The following is a 23,865-nucleotide window of genomic DNA, read 5'->3' on the forward strand; positions in this document are numbered from 1 at the left end:
AATTATTCTTTGCAGGGCTATTTCCAGGTCGCATTGCTCTGCTTCTAAATTGTTTGTTCTTTTGATTTCTCCGTTTTTCACCTTGTTTATTCTCTGTGTGTGTGCATTTCCGCCCACAGGCTAAAATTAAGAATGAGAAAGCAAGAAACCCACATAAAATGGGAAATAAAAAGCCACAAAGACCATTGCCACATGCGGTCAGTCTTTAAATCATGGGGCTTACACGCCGTTAAACAACTTTCTTTATTCTTTTTTACTCATTTTTCATCAGTCTTGTTTGTTCTCCTAAAAAATTCTTAATTTATGCTATCCCAATATTGCTGCATGCTCTTACTTGAAGTCACCATAAAACCTAAAAAATATTTTCAGCCCATAAAATTTTGGTTCAGGTAGATTTAATTGATTGAAATGGCCTGAATGATATTCATGTCTGAAAGGCGAAAAGAGGTTATGAAAGATGAAAATAACAATAATCATAATGAAATCACAATCAAAGGCCCTCAATTTTCTCCACTTCTCAAAGTTGCTCTCAAAAAGAAGATGAAAAGCGCCTTTGAAATAGTTTATTTACCGATTGTTATTTTTCTTTTCCCTTTTAAGTAATGGTGATCGTGTTTTCTAGTATGTGTTGAATTAACATCTCAAGCTAACTTTGGCATTGAAAACAAACTTTTGAATTGATTTCTGAAATGACTAATTCTATAATATTCTACCGTTTTCGAAAGTCAGCCCCATTCGATCAGTGGTGCTGAACTTCAACATTTGGGATTTGGATGGAAAAGTAATTTTTTGATGGATGAAGAATTCTGCTGCATCTTCAAGGGGGATTTCTTTAGCATCGCCAAGATATAATTGGAATTAACCATTTACACACTAAATAAAGTTAAGGTATTTTTTACCTTAACAGATTTAAGGTAAACAGTTAATAAGGTAAAGTTAAGGTAAAGTTTCAACCAAAATGTTTCAGAGTAAGAGAATCAATTTTCACTACTTCGATATCTTTTAACATGAATCACGGTTTGTTTGTTTGTTTCTTGATCTGATTTAACTATTTTCAAGCGTTTTGTTTGATATTATGCTTTGGAAGGGCGGATTTTTGACGGTCGCTTTTTCTCAATTTTTTTTTCTCGACTTTTGGTTTTTGTGGAAATATTCTTGAAGTATTTTGAAACCCTTGTTGATTTATTGTGTGTGATATAATTCATTTTTGTTTAGAGAAGTTAGTTACACGGAGACAGAAATGCGATCAATTGTGAAATGGTGTTGCATGTTTTTTTCCAGAATTAAAATTTCAGACAATATGCCCAATATCAAATATATGAGCAAAGTGTTAACAGGTATTTAAATTGCAAGGAATATTTGCCTATTTTTTGGCAGCTCTGCAATAGTTTTACGAAAAAAAGTACGTTTTTGAAATAAAATGTTCACAGAAAATCCACAGATTATCAGAACAAAATTTAGGAATTTACTTGAGTTATTATGTAGCTTCATAGTTGGCAGACTGTGGATCAAACTGACTCACTTGAAATAAAAAACTTCCAATCTGTGAAAGAATATGTGTAGGAAATTCAAGGTTTTTTTGTGATTTATAGAGCTAATGAACCTGTGCTTGTGTTCAAATTGGAACAATATTTAGGACAAATTTTTTCAAAAGTTTTGCCGTGTTTTTATATACTAAGCAGGTTTACTTTTTTGTGGCAACGTTTGTTGTGCGTAGATTCAAATGTAGTTAATAGCATTTTTGTACTGCTCGTCTTGTTTTCCTTTGTCCAAATATCGTTATTTTGTGATACTGAAGAGCCTCGGTGGTCGTTATGTATGTGTTTCACCGAAACAGCTGAAGAAACATAAATTCATTTAGTGAAGGGTAATTTTTTAGAGTTCCGGAGTCCTTCTTACATCCGCCCCCATTTTTTGCTCCCCTGTACATTTATAATACCTCATTGAGTGAAGAGAGACTCCCTGAGCTTAGCTAGTGACTACGAAAGGCAGACATTTACCACTTGTTCGAGAGCAATTCATTGGGCTTCAGGCTGAAAATTTTTTGCACCATGAATGGTTGCATCTCGCATTAATGCTCACGAATTGTTCGATCACTTTTTATTTCCACGAAAAAGATAACGCATTACTTTGGCTCGGATTATTTTTCTTTATTGAATCAACATGAATGTGTTCAATACCTTGACAATGTGATGCTAGCTAACAATTTTCATAAACGTTTCGACCGCTCTGAGAAAAATTTGTTGCTCTGTTGTGAGGGCCGCAATCTTGTTTTTCGCACCCTTATTAGTGTTGAAACTGGAAACTTTCCAATTTTTGACGTGTATATTGCTACAGATAACTTATTCATCTCAGTTATCATGGGAGGAAAACACTTCAATATTGAACATTGATTAAAATGAAGAGGGAATTAAGTGGTTTCAGTTTCCATAAATCGAGCAAAAATTATACACAATTTTTTTTCAGTTTTATTCTGCAACTCTTCTTCAGTGTGTCAATTTTAAATTGATTTATGACACAATTTTAACAGTTTTTTACTGACTATCTGCTTGAATTTTGGCAAGCTTTGAGTTCCTAAGATGAGGTTCTTTACTAGTTAAAATTTCTTTAATTCCTAATTAATATTCTTTTTTTGATTATTTCTTTTTTTTCGAAATTTCGTTGTTCAAAAAAACTCGTGCTATATGATTTGAGAGCGTTTTAGTTTCTCAATCTATGTTTTACATGCAGTGTCATATACATAAATTCGTGTATTGTTGTGTTGTTTTCTCAATATAAGAGCTCAGTGCAATTTCAATATCTGCTATGAAATCATCGTCTTGCAAATCATGCTGAAGGACTTGATTTCTAAACCGGTTGGAATACTCGGGTGGCATTTTTTTCTGAGTTATATTTTACATCCAACAATTTCAGCTCTAGCTCGAATAAAAACAGTTTTCTGAAGCTGTGCACAGTACGGGTCCCTTTTGGTGATCCTGTAATGTCTGTTAAACTTCACCCACTAATCTAATCCTGTCCGGATATTTGGTGTGACCATATTTACTGGGTCTGGTTGGTGGCTGAATGACAGTTGAGATGACTTGTGGCCAGGAATAAGTTAGATTTCCTTGTGTACAAAGAGAAGTAAAGTGTCCCACTTAAATGATTGAAATTTTGACCGGGTCTTTCTTTCTCCCTCGATATTCTCCCATCCCAGTTGATCGACAAGGGCCTGTTGTTTACTTATCAAACAGGTGTGTTAGATAGGCGGAGGGCAAATTTGGGGAAAGAAATTGAAAAAAATTGAGCGTGGAATGCCTCTGGAAAAATTGTGGTGATAAAGTGTTCAGTGTGTCGGTTTATCGCAAATGCTGATTGTAGTTAGAGACGCCTGAATTCACTGCAACTTTTTACACAACTCTTGCTGAATTAAAGATGTGACCTGTGGTTGTTAATAGAGAATAGACACAATTAGAAATAGTTTGTGTTGTATTGAATAATCACCATTTGTCTCTGTTTAGCGATATAATAAGAAGGGCAGTATTGAGGGGTAATTTTAGTTGGGGAGGGGCAAAGGGAGGGTGATGGGGGAGGGGTGTGGTTATATGTGTTGGTGTGGGTTGGAGGGTGGGGATTGTGGATTACAATGGGCTAAGTGTGTTTTACAACAGTTGAACAAAGAGATGGAAGGAGGTGTGCTGGAGGGTGAAATTGCGTGAATAAATTAGTTGAGCAGCATCTTTTCACGTGCTTCCTCTCTTTATGTGGATTATGTGTCAATCAAGGCTGAATATGCGTTTCCGCCTGTCTTTCTCTCTCTGTCTCTCTCTTTTCCTAACGTCACTAACAGGGCTGCTGTAGTAGCTCGAGAAAAAGCCCTAAGACCCAACTTGAGCCGGCCTAGCCCCCTACTTTCTTCTATCTTTACCTCTCTTTTTCTCTCTTACTCTAAATAGATGACATTTATGTCAAAAGAAAATGCCGCTACATAAAACCGCTACCACCTCCAACTAAGCCCTCGTTACTATTACTAATGCTTTTTAGCTGAACAAAGCAAATTAAAATTCATAACTACACGCTATCATCTTGCCTTGTTTTAATATTGCCCATTTTGGGTCAAATCCACGTGCGATTTACTTGCATATTCATAACTACAGAATGAAAAGAAGTTCACCATCATTTGAGTTGTAGACATATTTGTTCAGATCAAATGCATGGATTCTCATTTAAATGTGTGCGGAAAATTGCTACTTCAAAGAAGGGAAAACGTCTTAAGCAATCGGCTTTGTTCAATTCTGTGCTGCTTTGTTAAGACGGGGAGTGAAATATTATAAAGCGCAATAAGACAAACAAATGCCGGAATGCTGGCTCTGTTGAAAAATTGAATGCACGCCCATAAAGGCAAAAATATTGAATTGTTCTAATAGAATAGCGGCAACAGCCAGACTACAAAGGCTATGTCTAAAATATAAATACGACCACGCACGCATACCATCAAGGTACTAGAAACTTCACTAACTTAAATTTTTGAAATATTGAAACTATCAAACTGAATCTTAGAGAGAAAGAAAGAAAGCATTGTTTCCCGCTTTATGTCTACTCTATCACAGTTTAGATCATGATCAGCGGCGCATCATTTGCTGATGATACGTGCCGCAACCAAAAATAGAATAAGAAAAGTATCATCTTAAAATTTATTCAAAGGGTTTGATGTAGAAGGAACTGAAGTTTCTTTCATGATTCTTCCATGAGGCGGCTGTCGCTGCCAACGGGACGCATTACCTAATTGACCGATCTCGAGATCCAATTGCTTCGACGTTAGTCTGAGGTCATGTTGTCTCAGTTCTTGATTAAAAATAGCATTTCTAGTGTGATTTTCGCTGATGCCTTGTTCAGAGAAGTTTCTCTTACCATAGAAATTAGGCTACGCTTTTTTTGTAAAATTGTCTTGTCTTTCGGTCAAACACAATTGCTCATAATTAAACTATAGCACTCTATTTTGTAACAAAGTTTTGAAATTGTTTTGAGAAGTCGGGTTATATATAAGATATTTTTGAACCATTCTTAAGATATTTTTGAACTTGGTTACGTCAGGTATTCAATTTTAACAGTAGGACAAAGGCAGCTCAAGTTTTAATAGTATGAGCTTTTTGGACATGCCTCAGGGGCCCGCGGGACTCGGTATAAAATAATCGGGTCTTTCCCATTATAGTCCCCCACGAAATTATAGCCCCCCATTATGGTATGTTTACCATGACTGGGGTCTATAGGGTATCTGACCTCTAAGCTGGGGGTGGCTATAATGGGAAAGACCCAAATAATCATTACCGAGCACGTGATAAAATTACCCAGTTAAGTATAACAAAACAGTCCTGTGATACCAATCGCAATTTATCGATTTATCAAAATAAGGATCAAAGAGAATAAACTAGGTTTTCAACATTGAGTCGGTCAAGTAAAAGGAACACCAGGGAAATAACGGTATTACGTATTATAAGTTGTCTTTGGTGCGCCAATGTTCGTGTTTCGCAATATTCGTGGCGTCGCCGCGGTAACCGCCCCACAGGTTTCGGATTACACCCCACAGCGGATGAGAGGTATGGCCATGCACGATGGTCCGGTTAGGCTTGCTCTTGATGTCCTAAAAATTACGTATTTTGTTCTTTTGGTGCATTGGAATACAATATTAATTGCAAATGTTATGTGTTGTCTTGATTGTAATGGCGGACAATGCATTGACTTTGAAAGACTACAAAATTAATAAAACGTAATTTTTGAGTTGGCTTACTTAGTAATTTTACTTGGCTTTATTTTGTGTTCTTTTTTGGCATGTGATATTGGGGCAATTTGGGTATTCTGTCATGTAACTGTTGATATTTTTACCTAGCCCTCGGTCTTATATAGCTGAAATTAAGGCACCCCCCAATCAATAACGTTTTGCTTCCTTAAAGCTAATTGTTTTCATAAATACGTTCCTGATTAATTCATAAACAACCATTTTTTGCAATATTTTTGGGCAAAATCATTTTAGTAGACTCCTTTGCAAAGCACGTAATTCCTAAGAATGTAATACGAATATGTTTTTGAAGAATGTTTACATTACATGTAGTGACTTATTGCTATACACATTTTAACTCAAACCCTGCATGATGTTTAAACATATAAATAGCAGGGTGCCTAACGTACTTAAATGGATGGGGGCGCTGCTGGAAAAGATCCCGCAATGGGTCTGGTGTCCGTTTGATTCAACTGATGGCATCGAAGGTTTTAAAACAAGTAATTTTTAATCAAAAAGTTAAACCTAAATCAACCAAAAGGACTGAAAAATTCCAAGGTCAATCAAACTCTCAAAAAGCTTGAAATCTACCGCTAAAAGTCAATTTAATCTGTGGTGAAACTTTTTACTGATACTCGTGAAATTTTTTATTTCCGAGTAATTTTTTTGAAATAATTTCGAAATTTCAAAATCTTTACCTGAACGCTTGTTTATCACGTATGTTTTTTGCAGGCCCATACTTGACTTTGATTGAGTCGAAAACATAAAGCTTCACTTTTTGAAGTTCTATCTTTTAAAGTAACTGATTCAGCATCTTGCTTTGAAAACTATGCCGGCTTTGAAAACTATGTTCAAAATACCTTCTTAAATGTAAGTTTTCAATTCTTTGAAGATTCCCTTAAAATTTGTTTGTGATAATAGTGCAGACGAATTGTTTTCTTTTATTTATGTTCTTAAGGTTAAAAAATCGAGAAAAATAGGCGGTAAGACTAAGTTGAAATTAATTGAAAATCGGTAAATTTGTAGCAACTACGGAGAGTGCTTCTGTCGGAACACATCTGCTTTGTAAATTTTCACTCAATAGCGTGGGCATACAGTGCTATCACCTTGGCATATGATCGGATAATTTTTTATCCACTTTATCTTCATTGGCTCGTCACTTCATTGGTATTTAAATTTTACAGGAGTTCGATAGTGCTTCGATAATCCGTAAAATTTTGATCTCAATCAGTTTTTAATTGGCTACGTTTTCTAATCGAATAATGGTTGAAACATTTTGTGGCTTAAATTTTTTTTTGTTTTAAAGATTTAGAGTTTAATTGATCTCGGTTTATATTAGTATGCCTAACTTTTACTAGTGCTTAGAAGTATGCTTAATACTATAATAATGTGCAATGCTACACTTTTTTGAGAAGTGCCCGTTGCCGAGTAGTGACTATACTTCATACCAATGCCTGTGGTTATAGATTACTGTTTTTTTGGTTCTAATTATTCTTAAGATAGAACAACTTATTTATCAACATGAGTTTCTTTTTGTGTTCTAAACGCGAAATTAAAATAGCATTAATTTCAATCCCAGATTTTCAGTTGATATCGTGAGCTGTTTGCCTCATTGTTTTTGTTTTGCTAGCAGCCCACAATCTCTTCCTTCATATCCTATTGTGTAGGTTGTGCCTCTTTATCTTGCCAATGTAGTTGTTGGTTCAGGTGGCTGAAATCCCCCATGATGCGTGAAAGCCTTTATTACGACAGAATTCCCAGAGCTCAAATTGAGATTTATTGCCTACTTTTTGGATGCAAGGCACTTGGGAAAGGGGAGGGGACTGTAATTGTACTCAACTGCTCTCTCCTCGCCAAGTTACTACAATATGCATCATAAACAAAATTATTGACAAACATCTCACTGTTTGTTATATTTATATATATGCGCTAACTTTATATCAATGTTCACGCTTTCCATAATGATAGTTGTTTGTTTTACCTGTGAAATGGACACTATTAGAGTTCCTACGTCTTCACTGCACTTTTTCTTAGTAGGATGTGCTTCACAGCCCGGTGGTTCTAACCAGGACGGCTTAGTTTTTTAATCTGCAAAACAAACAGTTCCCAATCAGGAAAACAAACCTAAGTAGGTAGGGATCGTTTTAATATTAGATGAGGCAATGAGCGCTTGTGATGGACTTATGCAGTTTGTGACATTTCAGTGTCAAAATGAGAAAATTAAGTTGCCATGAAATTATAATCAGTTGTTCTTCTTGAAAATCTCATTTCCCGAGTTTTATATTCAAAAAGATATTACAATAAATTGAATGAGCTCAATGCAATTGAAAGGTTCCTGGGATGGTAGGCCATAGAAAGGGGGAAAGAGAGAGAGGGTTTAGTGCAGGAACAACCCGGATATTGATATATACTTCATCATAATCATCTTCTATCCTCCACACAGATACATTAAATTATCAGCTTAACTCTCCCGGACATTATCCGTAGATTGACTACCATCCTATGCTCCTGTCAATGTACATGGCCACATTTTCTCTCTTTTTCCCATAAAATGCTTTTCTCCATAAGTCACGCTAAATTGATGATTATGATCCCAAGTCATGCACTGAATAGCTGCAGCTAGCATTGTTATTTCGCAGTATGTGGTTAAAAGTAGGCCATCACAAATTAAGAATCGTCTCAAAACAATCCACTCTGATATTTTTGTGAAATGCATTAAATTATCCCGAAAATGAGCTCTTCAAAAGAAGAGTTTTCTCTCTGAAAAGGCTGTTAATGATATCACGAGAACAAAAAGTTAACCACGTAGTTAATATTTAACCCATCTCATTACAAATTTCCCCCTTTTTAAAAGAAATAGTCACACAAAAATATCGACCTTTTTATAGCGTAATTAATGCGCGATCTCGGCTTAAGTGGATAAAATAGCCCCCTAAATATGGGAAAATTTGTACACATGATAGATTTATGGGAATAGATTGAATAAAACAGTCAAAAATGGCTAATCGCTGTGGTCTCTTGTGTCATGGTCCACTCAATGCCAAAGTGTCACTCAAATTGTTGAACAAAGACCATTCTGACTCAAAGTCTGTCCATATTCCTCACAAATTAAATGTCAACAAAAACACCCTAATGTAGTATCGGGCTTGAATGATTCTTTGACATCGTGTTGACGCAGGCGTCCTTTACAGGATGGTCAAAATGCGCAAAATGAAGGTAAATGATAGTGCGACTGCTAGTGATGCAATGTCTAAGTTGAGATATGTATTATTAAACAAAGCCTATAACAATTTCAAGACAGCAAGCTATCCGTTCGACATTTTTTCTTAGAAAGTGAAGCCGCCGTTTAATCCTGGATTAGCCATTGAACGAGAGAGGCTACAGTTTTTTTAATTTTTAGCTGCCTCAGTAATGTCACACGAAAGTTCTATAAACTGGTCAATTCTGAACATTGTTTTTAGGTGAAAGGCATTTATCTGTTAGATATGATAGCTTTGATAAGTTCCTATAAAAGTGAATCCATATAATCTACACAATAAATAGTTTTTGTAATTGGTTTTAAAAACTTTTAAAATTGGCTTAGATGAAAATTTAGATTCTTAATACTTTTCATTCTCTAAAATGTTAGTTTAAGAGTTAGTTTTAAAAGTGATTTCAACAAGGTATCATTGCATGTAAGAATCATTTAAGAGGGAGAGCTCAGCTAGCGAGATTGCCTGTTTATTTTGAAACTTCAAACAATACAAGGCGGCTCGGTAATGTGCGATAGCACATAAAGTTCCGACCCCACCCATCCACAATTTTGACATAATTGTCTACCAAATGAGGAAGAGATAGTAAAAAACCCAAAAATTATTTTTTGGGAATCCCAAAAAAACCCAAAAAAAGCCCAAGTATTTTTCAAAAAAATTGTGTGTGAACAATAAGATTCCCAATAAGATTATTTCCTCCAAAGCAAATAACTCAGTGGAGTAAATAATGAAGCAATAGATTGCTGTGATATGCCGATGTTAAGAAAGCGGGTCAAGACGAACAGCAAAATCAAACAACAACAACAACAAACATTAATTACATCAAAAACTTTATGTCCGTTTTAAAAAACAAAATTTAATAACAAAGTCAACAAACCGTCAGATAAACCTAAAACTAAACAAAATAACTTCAAAAATCACCAGATAAGATATGGACCAGTCCATAAGAAGGTTTGGTAACAATTAGAGAAAAAAGAACAAAAACAGTAAAGTTAAAAAATTCGCTTATTTTTTTTAGAACAATTAACTTCAAAGTAATGAAAACCATTTGATTTCAAGTAAAATATCCCAAAGATTTACAAATACCAATGTTTCTATAGAAGGGCATTAGTACCTGTCCTCATTCATTTTTTTAGGCGGCTAAAAAGAACAACAAAAAACAACAATAATAAATTCAATTGAAACTTGCCAGAAAACGCTCTCAGAACCGTCAACCCATATTTTGGCCCTCAAAATATATTCGATTACGCCTTCTTCAAACTCCGATAATGTAGTGTGTGACCAATTAGTAGTGAGACTAGGTAACAAATAGAGAAAAAGGAGGAAAGGGCAAAAGTATGTAATCATTTTGATTTTTTTTTCGAAACAAAATTATATCCAAAGACATGAAAGACATTAATTACAAAATAAAATATTTAAATAGGGTCGTTTATTCATCCAATGGAAGCCTTCGAGAACTGCAATTATCCGGAATATGTCTTGCGTCTACAACAAGAACGTCAAATATGAAAAAATCAAAATAATTTACTTTTTTATGAAAAACCGTTGTCGAAGTCAGTAAGGTCATGACGCATTCTTTAAAAAAAATAGATTTTGGGACATAAATTCCTTTCGAAGCGTTCACTTGACACCCATAATGTCATATTTTACCTGTAATTAACCAGACTAGGTAACAAAAAGAAAAATAAAAAGAAGAAACTTGCGAAGTTAAGTTTTTTTTCAGTTTTGGAAAACGATTGTTTTCAAAGTCATTAGAGTCATCAGCTATCTTTTAATATCAGAATATCGGCTCATCTATTCTTCCATGGAGTGCCAGTGAAACCTATTACTATACAAGAAATTTCATACGACCGAAACGACAAAGTAAAAATGACAGTTAAAGACAAAATTAAAAAAACTGACACTAAGCTACAAGTTGACCAAATTAAGAAAAAAATAGAGGAAATGTTCATTAAGCCCTTCTTTTATTTAGAAATCAATTATTTTTAAAAGTGGAAACGATCAGAAACTTTTAAGTGAAAAACTAAATGCATTAGCTTGGAGCTGCTTAGAAATGCAACTGGACCTCTCTCTCCTGAGCTTTGATTTGATATGTTCTGTTCTTTATCATTAAAAAAGGTCTTTTTTCAAAAAGAGACCGACTGAATACAATCCGAATTCTTTGTAGATTGTAACAGTCCAACATCGGCCAAAAACTAGCCCTCCTATTGCTTTTTGTCCGTTAGGAACAATTGATTTTTCGAATATTGTAGATATGGATAATTTGTTAGTTAAAAACTCAAAAATAAATTCTGCGTTTTTGATAATCAGCGAGTAAAGTTAGCAAAAAACGGCAAAGTTTTAATTACAGAGCACTCTCAGCGGAAGTTGAAGTAGGAATAGCCCCCTTCTTAGTCAACAAAGATCTTATTAGTGTTGTTTGGGGGTGTACTGCAGGCAAATTTAATTAAAGGGGACTGAAGTAGCTTATTTCGTGCTGTTCTTGATGAAAAAGGCTGAATTTTGAAATATTTATCCAGAGTTTTTTTGATCAAAAATTAAATCAGAATAATTAACAATGCTTGTTTGTCTTTAAAAATAAAATCAACAATACTATTTCTAAAAGTTTTAACAAATTTTAGCAAAGTTGACGAATTCACTCGATAACTCCCTGTAGAAAACGAAAATTAAAAAATCTTTTTAATTCCAGATTCTACGCTGGACGAGCTTTCTAATGATACCAGTCTCAACTCTCTACGATGAATATATCGATCGGCGAAAATTGGCTGAACAAAAAAGCCCATTTGAGTATATAGATCCCCCCCCCCCTCAAGAGGGGTCGTAGCAATAAATTTAAACCTACTTCGATTTTTAGTGGTTTAACGTTGGGTTTATCTTCATTTGAAGTGCATTTTTGGTTTTATTATGATATGGTTGAGATTTAAAGTTTTAGTGGTTCAATAACCCGATAATAATCAAGTCAAATAATGAATGAAATGTGATACGATGAAAGTGTGCGAAGGATACGATTCGATTTTTCTTTTCTCGTTGTCTTCTTTTGATGCAAAAAGGAAGTGTCTCTTTTCAGCCCATTGTCTCAGCTTTCCATCACTATTTTGTCAATAGTCATAAACAGAGGGGTGCCCTTGGATTAATTTATGATCGGATAAAAGGTCTTTCTGTACATCGGTCCTGTGTAATTGCGTTTGTGATATACAACACTGTTCTTTGTAATAATAGTGCTACGTCCACCTTTGGATCTATCAAAATAATATGATTCATAAATTTGTTATTGCTTCTCAAGATTGCGTAAGCTTTTTCAGCTGCGTATGGGTCTCAGCGATAAGCGGAATGTAGACGAATTTGCATGTTTGGGTTTAGCATGCATTTAAGACGAATTTACAAAAATTATACTTTGCTCCTTTTGTGTAACGGTTATTGAAATTATTTTACTACATATTTTTCTTTCAACAAATTCTGTCAGCAAATCATGCCTTTTGATCTGTTCATAAAGCAGTTGAGCGGATATTTTTTCTTGAATTTACTTGAATGAATCTTTTCGTAACTGTTTCCGAGGTTGAAATTATTAAAAATTATTTTGATAGACTTGATGATACAGATCGATATGTAGTGTCAATTATTTTATTAAAAATTTAATGTGAAGTGGTGTCGTAGCTGGTTTTTAAAATCTTCTGCGAAAACGAGAGCTGAACTGAGTAAATTTATAAATAAAGAAATTTCAACATTCTAGTCATTTGTATGCCTTTAATGAGACCTTGCTGCCCTTTTTCATGTGGTTTTTAGAATGAAGCATTTTTGTCGGATAAATTTGACTTTCCCCCCATAAGGATTGGGGATAAATAAGTAAATCTCAGGGTGCATTTATTGATTTAAGGTCTAGTTTTTGGTCATTTTTGCGTCTCTGAAGGCAATATCCAAACCAAAATTCTTTTGCCCATTTATAATTTCTTTTTCATTTTTCGTTGCTTCTCGAGTATAAAGCTAAAAACAGTTTGTGCTTGCATACTGTCAGATCAACTCGAAGGCGAGAAAAAAAAGTATGCAAAAAGACAGCTGATATTAGAAAATGTGGTCTTATTTTTTTTTTTTGAATTTGGCGATAAATTGGTATTTCACGTATGATTTAGACCCTATTTTTTAAAAGGCTGATGAAAATTTTAAACGAAAAGTTGCTACTAGTTGTCATATAAAGATATCATTCTAGATGTCATTATTGATGAAAGTAAAACACATTATTGATGAAAGAAACACTGATGAAAGTAAAACGATATTATTCAAAACTGCCATGAAGCCTGAAGTGCAATACTTTATGAAGGAAAAACCTCCCGAAAACAAAAGTTTTATTAATTATCTTGGTATAACAATCGATGAGAAGTGGAGTTTCATTGAATATACTGCATGTGTAGAAAAAAAGCTCGTCCAAACTATGAAAAATGATAACTAGTAAACAGTTGATCAGATGTTAAACCAGTGGTGCAATATGGCGTTTTGTTCTACGGAGCTACCAACAGGTCACCAGAAATCAAACAAAAAAATTACAAGAATTTTGAGAACAATTTTCTGAAAACAAAATTTGACTCTGTCAGCTCTCCATTGCTACACAATATTTTCAGCCCAGGAGCTTCACCTCTGCGTTTTAAGCTACTTAAGAAATGCTTAAATGATTGGAATTTTATTTTAGACCCAATTTGAAGTTTCTAATTTATTCTACTAAAAATGGATATGAAGCCTACCATTCAACGCCAGATTTCCCAAAACAGTACAGCGAGTACGGCCAGCAAATTTAGAAATATTTTTGTTATTCCTGATTCCAATTTCGTTGATGAGGTTAAAAGACTAATAAGAAATCAGTTAAACACTTTTGTGCACAAAAAATTAAGTAGCTACTTGCATCGATATGATTACCTTAATAGAGTCAATATATGGCCTAAATTAGGTTTCCGTCTGTCTATGCTCTTAACATGGCCCCCAGTTTTTTCTAATGTATTTACTATACAGATGTTTATTGTTTGTGCAAGGAAATTGTTCTCTATTTTTCTGTTGATCAGTGAGTCGCTTGGAAATGCAACAAATTGATCTAATGGTGCTCTCTTTGGTGCTACTGCCTGCGTGTCTGTAACTATAGTAAAGAAGTAAATAATAGACTCCGAGAAACAATTTTTATTATACCGATCGATATTTAATTTAGGTTCCAATGCTTAAAATACCAAAGTTGAGAAAAAATAATGAAGCTTTGCCCTTGTTAAGATTTGTCACATTCCGCATTTCTTATGGCCAACATAAGCATTGATTAATAACTTTGATTAAAAATAAGCACTGATTACATAAACTACCTGCATGATGTATTTTATATGTCATTTCAGGAATTCACGTGTTCTGTTTTTTCTTTGGCAGCTAGTTTTGTAGAGACCAAATTATTAAAGGAAGAACCATTTGGCAATTTTTTAAATTTGTCAGTCGAATTCGTTTTGTATAATATCAGACACCTATATGGATACGGCTCCTGCTTTACATAAGCAATCGGTCGCGATTCGTATTTTTGGCTGATTTTTTGAAGCTCGAAGGTTGGGGAAAAACGGTTTATTAACCCCAAAAAATTTGTTTTTGAACTACTGTTTAACGTCCTCATATTAAATCTAAAGAATTTCTGTTCTTTGATACGTTCTCTTGGAACTTTCGAATCTTGTTTGACAATTATTTTGTTCTGACGTCAAAATGAAAAAAAAGCTATTTTGCGCAACTTTTGTAACCATTTTGTTTTGCCAGTTCAAGATACTGAATATTATTCCTTCTGAAAAGTATGTTATCAATTTGATCATGCATATAGTATTGCGTATAGTTTATACATAAGTACATTTTTTTAAGTGCATAACTGAATGTGTCGTGAAAAAAAATTAACAAAATTCAGGACTCGCGGTTCTTCGATTAACAAAAAATTCCCTGAAAAATTCTCTTCAAGGTTTGAATCGGATTTTTAAGAGCTTTTCAATGTCACTTTTGTATGTCTCTCCACTCTTTTTGTCGATCGAGTTATCGACACGTCAAAGTGACTGTAAAAATTAGACTAGCATAAGTTCATAATCCCCTTTTAAGTTTGACGAGTTCGAAGTGTTTTCATTGTTCAAAATTTTCTTGATGATATTGAAATTGATTTGTTAATTGCGCTGATCGCTCAATTCTTCATGTTTTAGGGGAGGACCTCTCTGCATTTCAAAACAGGTATGCGATTGGAGGGGGAGTTGGTGCCCCGTATGACTACAGCAGACACCCACCTTCCAGCATCCCCCAATCTTACGATCCACAGACACCTGTGCGCAATAACCACGCTGTAAGTACTTTAACCTTTTTGTATGTTCTTAAAGCTTTCACCATCATTATTCCATTTTAGAAAAGAGAAATTTATGTGTGTAAAGGCGTGTTAAATATGAGAGATATGTTTGCAAATTTCCTCTTTAAAAGACTGGAATGTTTGCCCAAAACCACCCATCCATCCACTGCGGTTTCACTATGACGGACAGGGATATTGAAACTGGGATCTTGAAAAGTATATGCTATGGCTAAACTGTCATATTGATTGACTAAACAGATGGTAGTCTCGCGTAGTAGACATCATGTTATTTATGGTGGTATTAGAAGCATGTTTTTATCATACTCATCATATTTACGCGGATCTTATATTCCGTTGTGATAGTTTCATATCAAGTTACACGAGCCTCAGAGTCATAGCCGTGGCGATGCACTATAAGTAATCTAGTGTAGGTTAATTGCCTTCCTGATAGTTTTGGCTATTGGGTCAAATACTAAGCAACCTTCGGTTTTTTTCGCTCATTGGGCATTTTAGTGTATCGGGGATTTTTGTACATTGGGTATTTTCGCCCCTTTGAATATTTTGGCATTGGATATTTTGTCCTGACGCCTTTAGCATATATGGTTGGTTGTGTTTAGCCCCCCGAGACAGATCTAGCAGGAGTGTTCTCTGTGAGTTCATGATTCATTTCTCTCTTCCAAGGCTTCTTCTTGTCTTCTAATGCACTTAATCAGAAAGCAAACAAAAACCCAATAATAATCAACAACCCTATCAGCTATTTGCAAATATACCCTTTTCTTAACACACGCAAATTCTGACCCACAGCCAAAAATGTGTGAACACTATTTTGAATTGTGTCTGTAGATTAAATCTTCTGGATTTAGCATAGCGCTATTTGCAATTTTGGAGTGCGCATATAATTCACTATTGGGCTTACTATACTTCTAATTTTTGGGAAACTTTTATTGTTCTAGTCAAATATATGGGCACTTATAAAAAGAGGAATTGCAAGAGGGAAATTACCAACTTTAGATTATTCTCTTAAATGTTGAAACTGTTTTATTCAATTAATGTTCAAGCAAATACTCAAATAAATTGAGATTGCTACCAGGAGCAGACATTTGCATAGTCTACCAAATCTATGGTATATCTGGACTTGGGATGGTCGTCGTCAACAAAAATTGTGTGAAGCGCGTCATTCAGTCCAAATCGGCCGTATGCGAAATGGGACATGCCACCATTAGTAGTTAAAAACCCAATTGGACAGATTGAAGCCAGTGTATTTTTGGTGTGCGAGTTCTATGCATATTTTTTCTGGCTTCTTATTTGCTCCCGAGCTTAGTTTGAAGCAATTATTGTAAACGTGTGTGTCTTTTTTACAACTCGAAGAGGAGTATTGATATTCTACAGGTTTTTATAACTCGAAGAGGAATGTTGATATTCTACAGGTTTTTACAATTAGAAGAATTTGAATTGCATTGGGGCGCTATCTGTTTCTAAGATCTGTTCAGAAATTTTCACGATATTTGATGCCAAATCAAAAACGTGATTTTGGTCACGCCGAAACAGGAAGCGGAGCAAAAATGCAAGTCGTTTTACAGTGTGAATTTTTTTGTCCAATTTCAAAGTAGAATGACAAATGTTTGAACAAAAGTTCGCTGTCTCGATTGTAGTTTTAATTGACATGCGGTAATCTGACTTTGATTGTTGCTCTATTTTTCCAATTTTTTGATCGGATTTTGTTGCAGTGATATTTGCAATCCATTTATTGTCCATTCTAGGTCTTTTGTTTAAGCAATAAAAATTCCCTGAGTTGTGTAAGGACTTGAACTGCTATGTATTTTAGTTGAAGCAAGTTTGTTCCTGACTTGAGGTTTGACTTCTTGCTTTTCAAACATGTTCTTCTTTTTGAAAGTTGACTTCTGTTTACGAACATTGCACATTAACAGTAGCTTAGTTTGTAATGTAGCAATTAGGAACGGTTGATAATATTCCAGATGAAAAGGTCATTTTTAGAAGTTTTGATCCAATATACGTCCCTCCATCCTATCTAAATTACAGACTCCACCCCAACTAAACCCTCACATCCACATCCTAACCCCGCCTTGAGTGTTGTTGCACGAGACTTCGAGTCGTTTCCGGTATTCTACTGGCTATGTTTTTATGCAAAGTCTTAGCTTGACGCTTTTGTTCTAGAATATTTTTTAATTTATGAGTGACTGTTTCAGTCTTCAGTTCTTCATTTTGAGTAATTTCAATTGTTCTCATTCTGAATTGAAGTTTGTCACTAGTATAGAAAGCCTTTTTAGCTGTTGATTCTCAAAACCCTTTATTATCAAAGCCCATGTAGCGAAGTGGTTCTGATGTCGTACTGCTATCCTGGAGGTCCTGAGTTCGAAACCCAATGTGGTCAGAGAATTTGCCCATACAAAAATTCAGGTCTTTCCCGTTTAAGCCCCACCAGATTAGTGGTCAGAACCTACCCCCCGCCTCCCAATCATGGTAATTATACCATAATGGGGAGACTATAATAGGAAACATCCAAAATTTATAAACTAGACCCCTAAATGATTTCCACCCCCCCCCCCCCCGCGCTTGTCGTTCGAAAGCAGTTCATCCGAAGTTAGATTAAAGCCAGATTAAAGACGTTAGATTGAAAAGATTGCAAGGACTATTTCATCTTTTCATCACGTTTTTCACGTTTCAGCTTTCTTTTCTTGCAATAAAATTGCATAGTACACCCAATTTTTTGCCAAGCAATTTTTCGTCGTATATAGTGTCGAGGGGGGTTATAAGTCCATCATTAGCAAGCTTGTGTATTTTTGGAGAAAAAATCTTTACTGAAGTCTTTACTTGCAACATTAACTCTCAAGCAGATCAGTTAATGTGTCCTTAGTGCATCTCTTCAAGCTTATAATTTTCTTCGAGTGACCAACAATTGTTTGAGAAGTGCTCATCAAATTTTGGTTCGGTATCTTGTGGTTTTGTTAATTGTACCCAATTGTTTTTCCCGAAAGAGTTATCAATCGTCCAAAGTTGATTCAACCACAGTATTTTGCTTAGGGTGGAATTCCTGAACCCATTTCGTGAAACATAATAACAGTAGTTGAAGCCCCCATCCCCCCAAATGTTTGCAATGCCCTACCAAATTGCTTTTTCTCTGTTTTTTGTAAATATCTCAAAACCCGACGACCAGGTGCAAAACTGTATTCTCTCAATGGAAAGATGTTTTGAAAACATGGTGGGTAAAAACATGATGAAAACATGGTGGGGGAGTGGCGGGGATGCTCTTTTGAATATTCTCCCCCGCATCAAAAAGTTTTTTGGATCAAATTTAAAGTTGTAGCCAGATGGAACAGTTGCAACTTACTTGAATGATTCGGTACCCCGAACATTTTCCATTTTCTCATTTTCAATCAACTTTTTTCGGAAACTAAAAATTTTTTGCGAAAACAGATATAAGCAAAAAACTGAAACAGAAGTTTTTTTTCCCTGTAGTTGATATCCTCCATAAAAATTACACTAAGTCGGCGCTGATTGCTATTGCAGCCTGCCAAAGCATTTTAATTACTAAAAAAATAGATTTTAGATGCTTTGAGCTTTTTCCCAATAGTTTTTCAGGAATTCTTATGTATTGAATTTATGAAATGCATTTATGTAATGCATTTATGCAATGCTTTTATTGCCACAAACTGTGAATAAAATTAATTAGAGTTTGGGTTGTGCCTGCATTTTTTGTGGTATATGAAATGCTATTCTCATTGTTCAAAAACTGGTTGCCAACGTTTCTTAGGTGAAGAATCCGAAAGTAGAAGTTTTGCTTAACATTTTCATTTCTTTCCTTTTGTAAACCAACTGAGCACGTTACTATGAAACTTCCTTTGCTATCATCATTCCCGAAATAAATAGGTGCAGAAAATGTACTTTTTGGAGCTTCAACTGAAGATATTCATTTCATTTCCATTCTTGAGATATTTTGACCAGTTCCTTTAGTCATTTTCTCATTTGCTCCCAGCGTAGAAATTATCATTATTGATAGGTCGTTAGGGTAGCATTATCGATAAAAAATACTTTAACGACCTTGTTGGCTTTTTTGTGAGAAATATAACATCAGCGACATTCTTCAAGTAATTATTTTAGAAAATGTTTTCAATTGTGGAGTTGCAATCAGTTTGATTTTCTCTTTTGGTGTAATGACAGAGTTTTTGAAAATATTTCTGAGCAGGAAGTTTAGTTGGACCGATTCAGAGTTTTTCGGTTAGTAAAAACCGTGAATTTTATATGCAAAGAGGTCCCGTTTTTCACAAAGTTGCTGTCCATTGTGTGGCTTGATGGAGTTACCCAGGTTAACAAATCCTTTAATTGCCTTATCTAATATTCTTAGCATACGTATCGCTAGATTTGGGAGAAATGCAAGGAATGATGCTCTTTTTTCAGACCTTCCACCCGAATAGGAGTCTATCAGATGGAGATCATGCAATGCAGAATATGTACGGGACTGCAGGCCGTAACAGCAACAACAACGCCAATGCAAATAAGCACAATAAGTGGACCAACAATCACATAGATGACAACTCGCCCCAAGGTGTGTATGTGTATATATGTGTACCACCACCACCAATACCAATTCCACAAAAATCTACTTAGTCCAAGCCAAGCGTCTGTTGAAGGTGCATAAAATGCGCGGGGCTTTGTTTTGTAAACAACAATAGATAAACAAGCGTGTGACAGTTACAACCTTGGCCTTTTGTCTGTGATAGAGTGAGAGGTAGAGAGCCAGGGAACCTAAGAGGGAGACTTGCTTTAGAGAATTGTAAAAATTATTGCTTTTGACCAATTTATTGATTCAAAGTGAATAAGTGCTCATCAATTAATGAAGTAAGCAACATGCTTTTCTCCAACATTTAGGTAAAATTCAACATCGGTGCGATGCCAAAATTGAATTAAATGTATTAAAAATTTTGTTTCCATGAATTTTGAGATCAATTAGTTGCAATTAAACATTTAGTGGGATAATTGTTATAACCAACAGCTTTTTCAACATTCGTCGTGTACGTTTTCCTCGTAACGTTCAAGCAGAGAAAATGCAGATGTTACATTTGTCAATATAAAACAAAGTTCTGAAAACATTTTTGCACGCAGTTTTTATCCCCAGCGAACCGAAACTGGATAAACCCTGATAGCAAAATGCCAAAAAATGGTGAATCTTGACATGGCACTTGCCATGAAAATATCAATTTTTGTAAGAGCTTGCTAGATCTTTTCATGAGTATCAAGAAACAAGATCTTTGCAAGATAACTTAGAAAGATTAACCATGACAAGACATATCAAGTTGTAAAAATTAAAAAGCATCTTTAAACAAGATTTAGCACAAATTCATATGAATAAGCACGAAATATCAAGATTTATCAAAAATGATCTAGAATCGTCGGAAAATTCAGCTACTGTTATTTTATTAAAGAATAATTAACCTTCTTTTTTTCAGTAAAATAAAATTTTTAAGTGGGTGCAGACTCGGTATGTACATAGTACACACCTTATACAGGACCGCCACCGGGAAGTACTCAATAAGGTCCCATGAAAAACCTTTAAAAATCTACAAAATATATCAACATCACAGAAAATTACAAAATCACTAAAATATTGTTTCGAATCCCTTTTTGAGGAACAATTAAGCTTTTATAGCAAGTACAGTACACTAAACTGACGAAAAGTATTTTTATTCAAAAACGGTTTTACCTTAAAAATTTTACAACTTTTTTCGCAATTTTTTAATTCCGACCGAAATTTTAATAAATCACAATTCATGCATTTGTTACAGCTGGTGGAATTACAAAGAGCAACAAAAAATAAAAATATCCAATTTTCGAAAAGTTGAATTTTCAAAAAGATTAGTTGTCATCAACTGGACCCAACTGGACCAAAAAGATTTTATCAAGAGCTGTCAAGAAATTTTTTTGGTTTATCTTGGTAAAATCTTACCAAGATGTTATCATGATTTACCATGAAATGTTGGTTTTAGACCTGGCGCACGTGCTATTGTTTACATAGTAATGTGCTATATAACATCATATAATTTGTAACTGGGGGCGTAAAAACACGGGGCCGAAACAAAACAGATCCGAAATTCCAATGCCAATTGAGTCCCATTTTAGTCCAGAAAAATCAAATAAAAATTTTCAATTTGTCACAGATAAGCTGAGCAGCTCCAGTTATACTTTTGAGCAGTTGTTGAGTAGTTTGTTCGAGTTTCAAAAGAGATCGAAAATTGATAAATTTGTCAGAGTGTGGATGTTCTCGCTATGTTTTCGATTATAAATCAATTCAAAATAATGAAAAACAGTCAACGAGTAGAAACTTCAATGCAATTTCCCTCACTCTTACCATCATTGTTCACAATTACAATTTGTACATGCCGTGTCTGTGTGAGTGTTCCATATTTCAGTATAAGTCTGTCTGTCTGTCTGTCTGTCCTCCGTGTCCTGCTCTGGCGAGTATGACACGAGGAGACAGTTACATGAGCGGGTATGTGATGTGAGTCAACGACTACTGATATGATTAAGTTATGATACAATACATACATGTAGAGTAGTGTTTTTGAAGTGATGCTTTTGAGTTGATTTGTTGATTTCCTATTAATTAAACAACACAAATTTAAAACACCACCTAGTGATGATCAAACTTGTCCCTGATTGGTTTCATTTGTCGGAGTACCTCATAACTTGTTCTTGTACTTATTGACGTCAGTGTTTTAACAACAATCTCTGCCTGCACCGTGTTCCAATCAAAAACGATTTCAATTTAGTGTAACAAAGCTTATAGCCACATAATCACTAATCACACCTAACACTAAGAACTCTTACCAAATCTGCGTGTGATCCAGGTCGACCAGCGCCTGGCTTGCTTCACATCGGCAAACCACCCGCCCCGAGTTCCAATGTGAGTCCATCCAGCCCTATGAAGCAACAAAAACAACCATCGCCCGTCAACTCCACCTTCAGCGAGACAGACGACATCTCGCCCGAAGTCCCCCCTCGACCTCGAGATCCCGAACACCCTAAAAACCTCCCTAATACAGCTTCCAGACCCCCCGGTACCCAGGTTCTGGTTCCACCTTTGGCGGGCCATGAGCGCTGGAACCTTCCAAATGACAACTCGTTTCGTGGACCAAATAACGGGACCTTGAATGGTGGCAATCGCCAAGTGGCTAATCAAAATCTGGACGCTCCAGATCTGTGCAAAGACGTAAAGAGCAGTCTTGAGCGTCATACTAATGGGAATTCAAAACATGTAATTAAAGGTGCAAAATCAGCAGATTCCTCTGTCCATGAAAGCCGAGTTGCTCAAGTGTAATCCTGCGTGCTGCTAAGGAAGCTAATTTACAGCCAATATTCATCAATATGCTAAAATGTAAATGTCCTAATTTTCATTTCTAAGCTACTATCTTAGTACAATCAAAACTTACTGTTGCATAATGTGATTTGGAAGTTATTTTGTAATTTTTGTTCGTATATTGATTTATGATGATTTTAGTTCGATTGCAAATTTACCAATTTTGTCAATTCTTTTAATTGAAAATGTGCGTTGTTCCAAATCTCCATGACAGAGATAATAGGAAATGTCTACTCCCCAGATTTTCTCTAGGACCAATATTAACGCATTGATCCTTCTTGTGTAGGGAATCCGGTATCAGGGAGACATTATTGGGGAAATTGAGTCGGTTCGCGGGGTTCAAGACCTCAGAGCGCTTTGTTTATTTAGACGTTTCCTTAGTTTAGAAATTTTGTCATATTTCTGTTATATTTCGTACAGCTATTCTGCAGCTTTTTTGTGAGGATTGCTCTGATCTCATAGATTGAAGACAAAGAGTCAGAAGAAATAAGCTTTTGCATTGTTCTCCATCAAATCTCAGACTACTGTTCCTTATTTAATTGTTTGCTTTCTTTTCTAAACAAAACAGTGGGCGTTTTTATTAGATAAAACAAGCTAGCGATATGAAGATAGAATGCTTTCGTTTTTGTGTCTAATGCTTTAAAGGCAAATTTGTCTGAAAAATTGGAGGTCTCACTTTTTGTATGTGAATCAATTCTAATATTACACTTCTTGTCATGACGGAGGCAAAATAGAGAAGTAGCCAGCATTGACTTAGCTTTCTGCAACCAAATATCGGTTTGAAACGTGATTTACCTCGTTGTATTTTCAGCATGCCCTGACCAATGCAACATTCCTAACAAAATCTCTGAGCATAGGTATGCTTCTCTTTACACGTACAGATATTAATTTCAATTACATCTGAATTTAAAGCTTAAACTAAAGTTAACGAATAGTTCAATGGGAGCGGAATTCACTGCCCCTTGAAATAATTGTGCTTGCTCGGGGAAGTTTGAACGATTCAGAGCATTTTTTCAGCCGAGTTGAATTAATTCTTTTCAGGCTCCGATTTTGGCGACCATCTTCGGAAGTGCTTCGTATCTCAAGTATACGATTTTAACTTTCCTTGTATAGTCAGTCATTTTGTTTCAAAGTGCGCAAAGTTAATAGGAATGATTTC

The 23,865-nt window shown here is 35.2% G+C and overlaps 1 protein-coding gene across 4 annotated transcripts in view; it reads left to right on the forward strand.

The window, feature by feature from the left end:
• The window catches only part of LOC142358738 (protocadherin-11 X-linked-like), a 58,661-nt gene extending 35,785 nt beyond the window's left edge, over nt 1–22,876 (forward strand). Inside the window, exons 8-12 of one of the 4 annotated variants that reach the window (XR_012761842.1) lie at nt 15,198–15,334; nt 15,952–15,984; nt 19,751–19,898; nt 21,760–21,839; nt 22,198–22,328. Coding sequence is in view for 2 of the 4 variants with exons in the window: in XM_075410284.1 (XP_075266399.1) it covers nt 15,198–15,334; nt 15,952–15,984; nt 19,751–19,898; nt 22,198–22,667 (788 nt within the window). In the remaining 2 variants the exon portion in view is untranslated. Of the gene's footprint in view, nt 1–15,197; nt 15,335–15,951; nt 15,985–19,750; nt 19,899–21,759; nt 21,849–22,197 lie in introns of all 4 variants that reach the window. The other 3 variants (XR_012761843.1, XM_075410284.1, XM_075410285.1) reach the window with 3 other exon arrangements.
• Nucleotides 22,877–23,865: the final 989 nt, after the last annotated feature.

The sequence above is a fragment of the Convolutriloba macropyga genome, chromosome 2 (genome assembly GCF_964194025.1).
Source record: "Convolutriloba macropyga chromosome 2, txConMacr16.3, whole genome shotgun sequence".
NCBI lineage: Eukaryota > Metazoa > Xenacoelomorpha > Acoela > Convolutidae > Convolutriloba > Convolutriloba macropyga.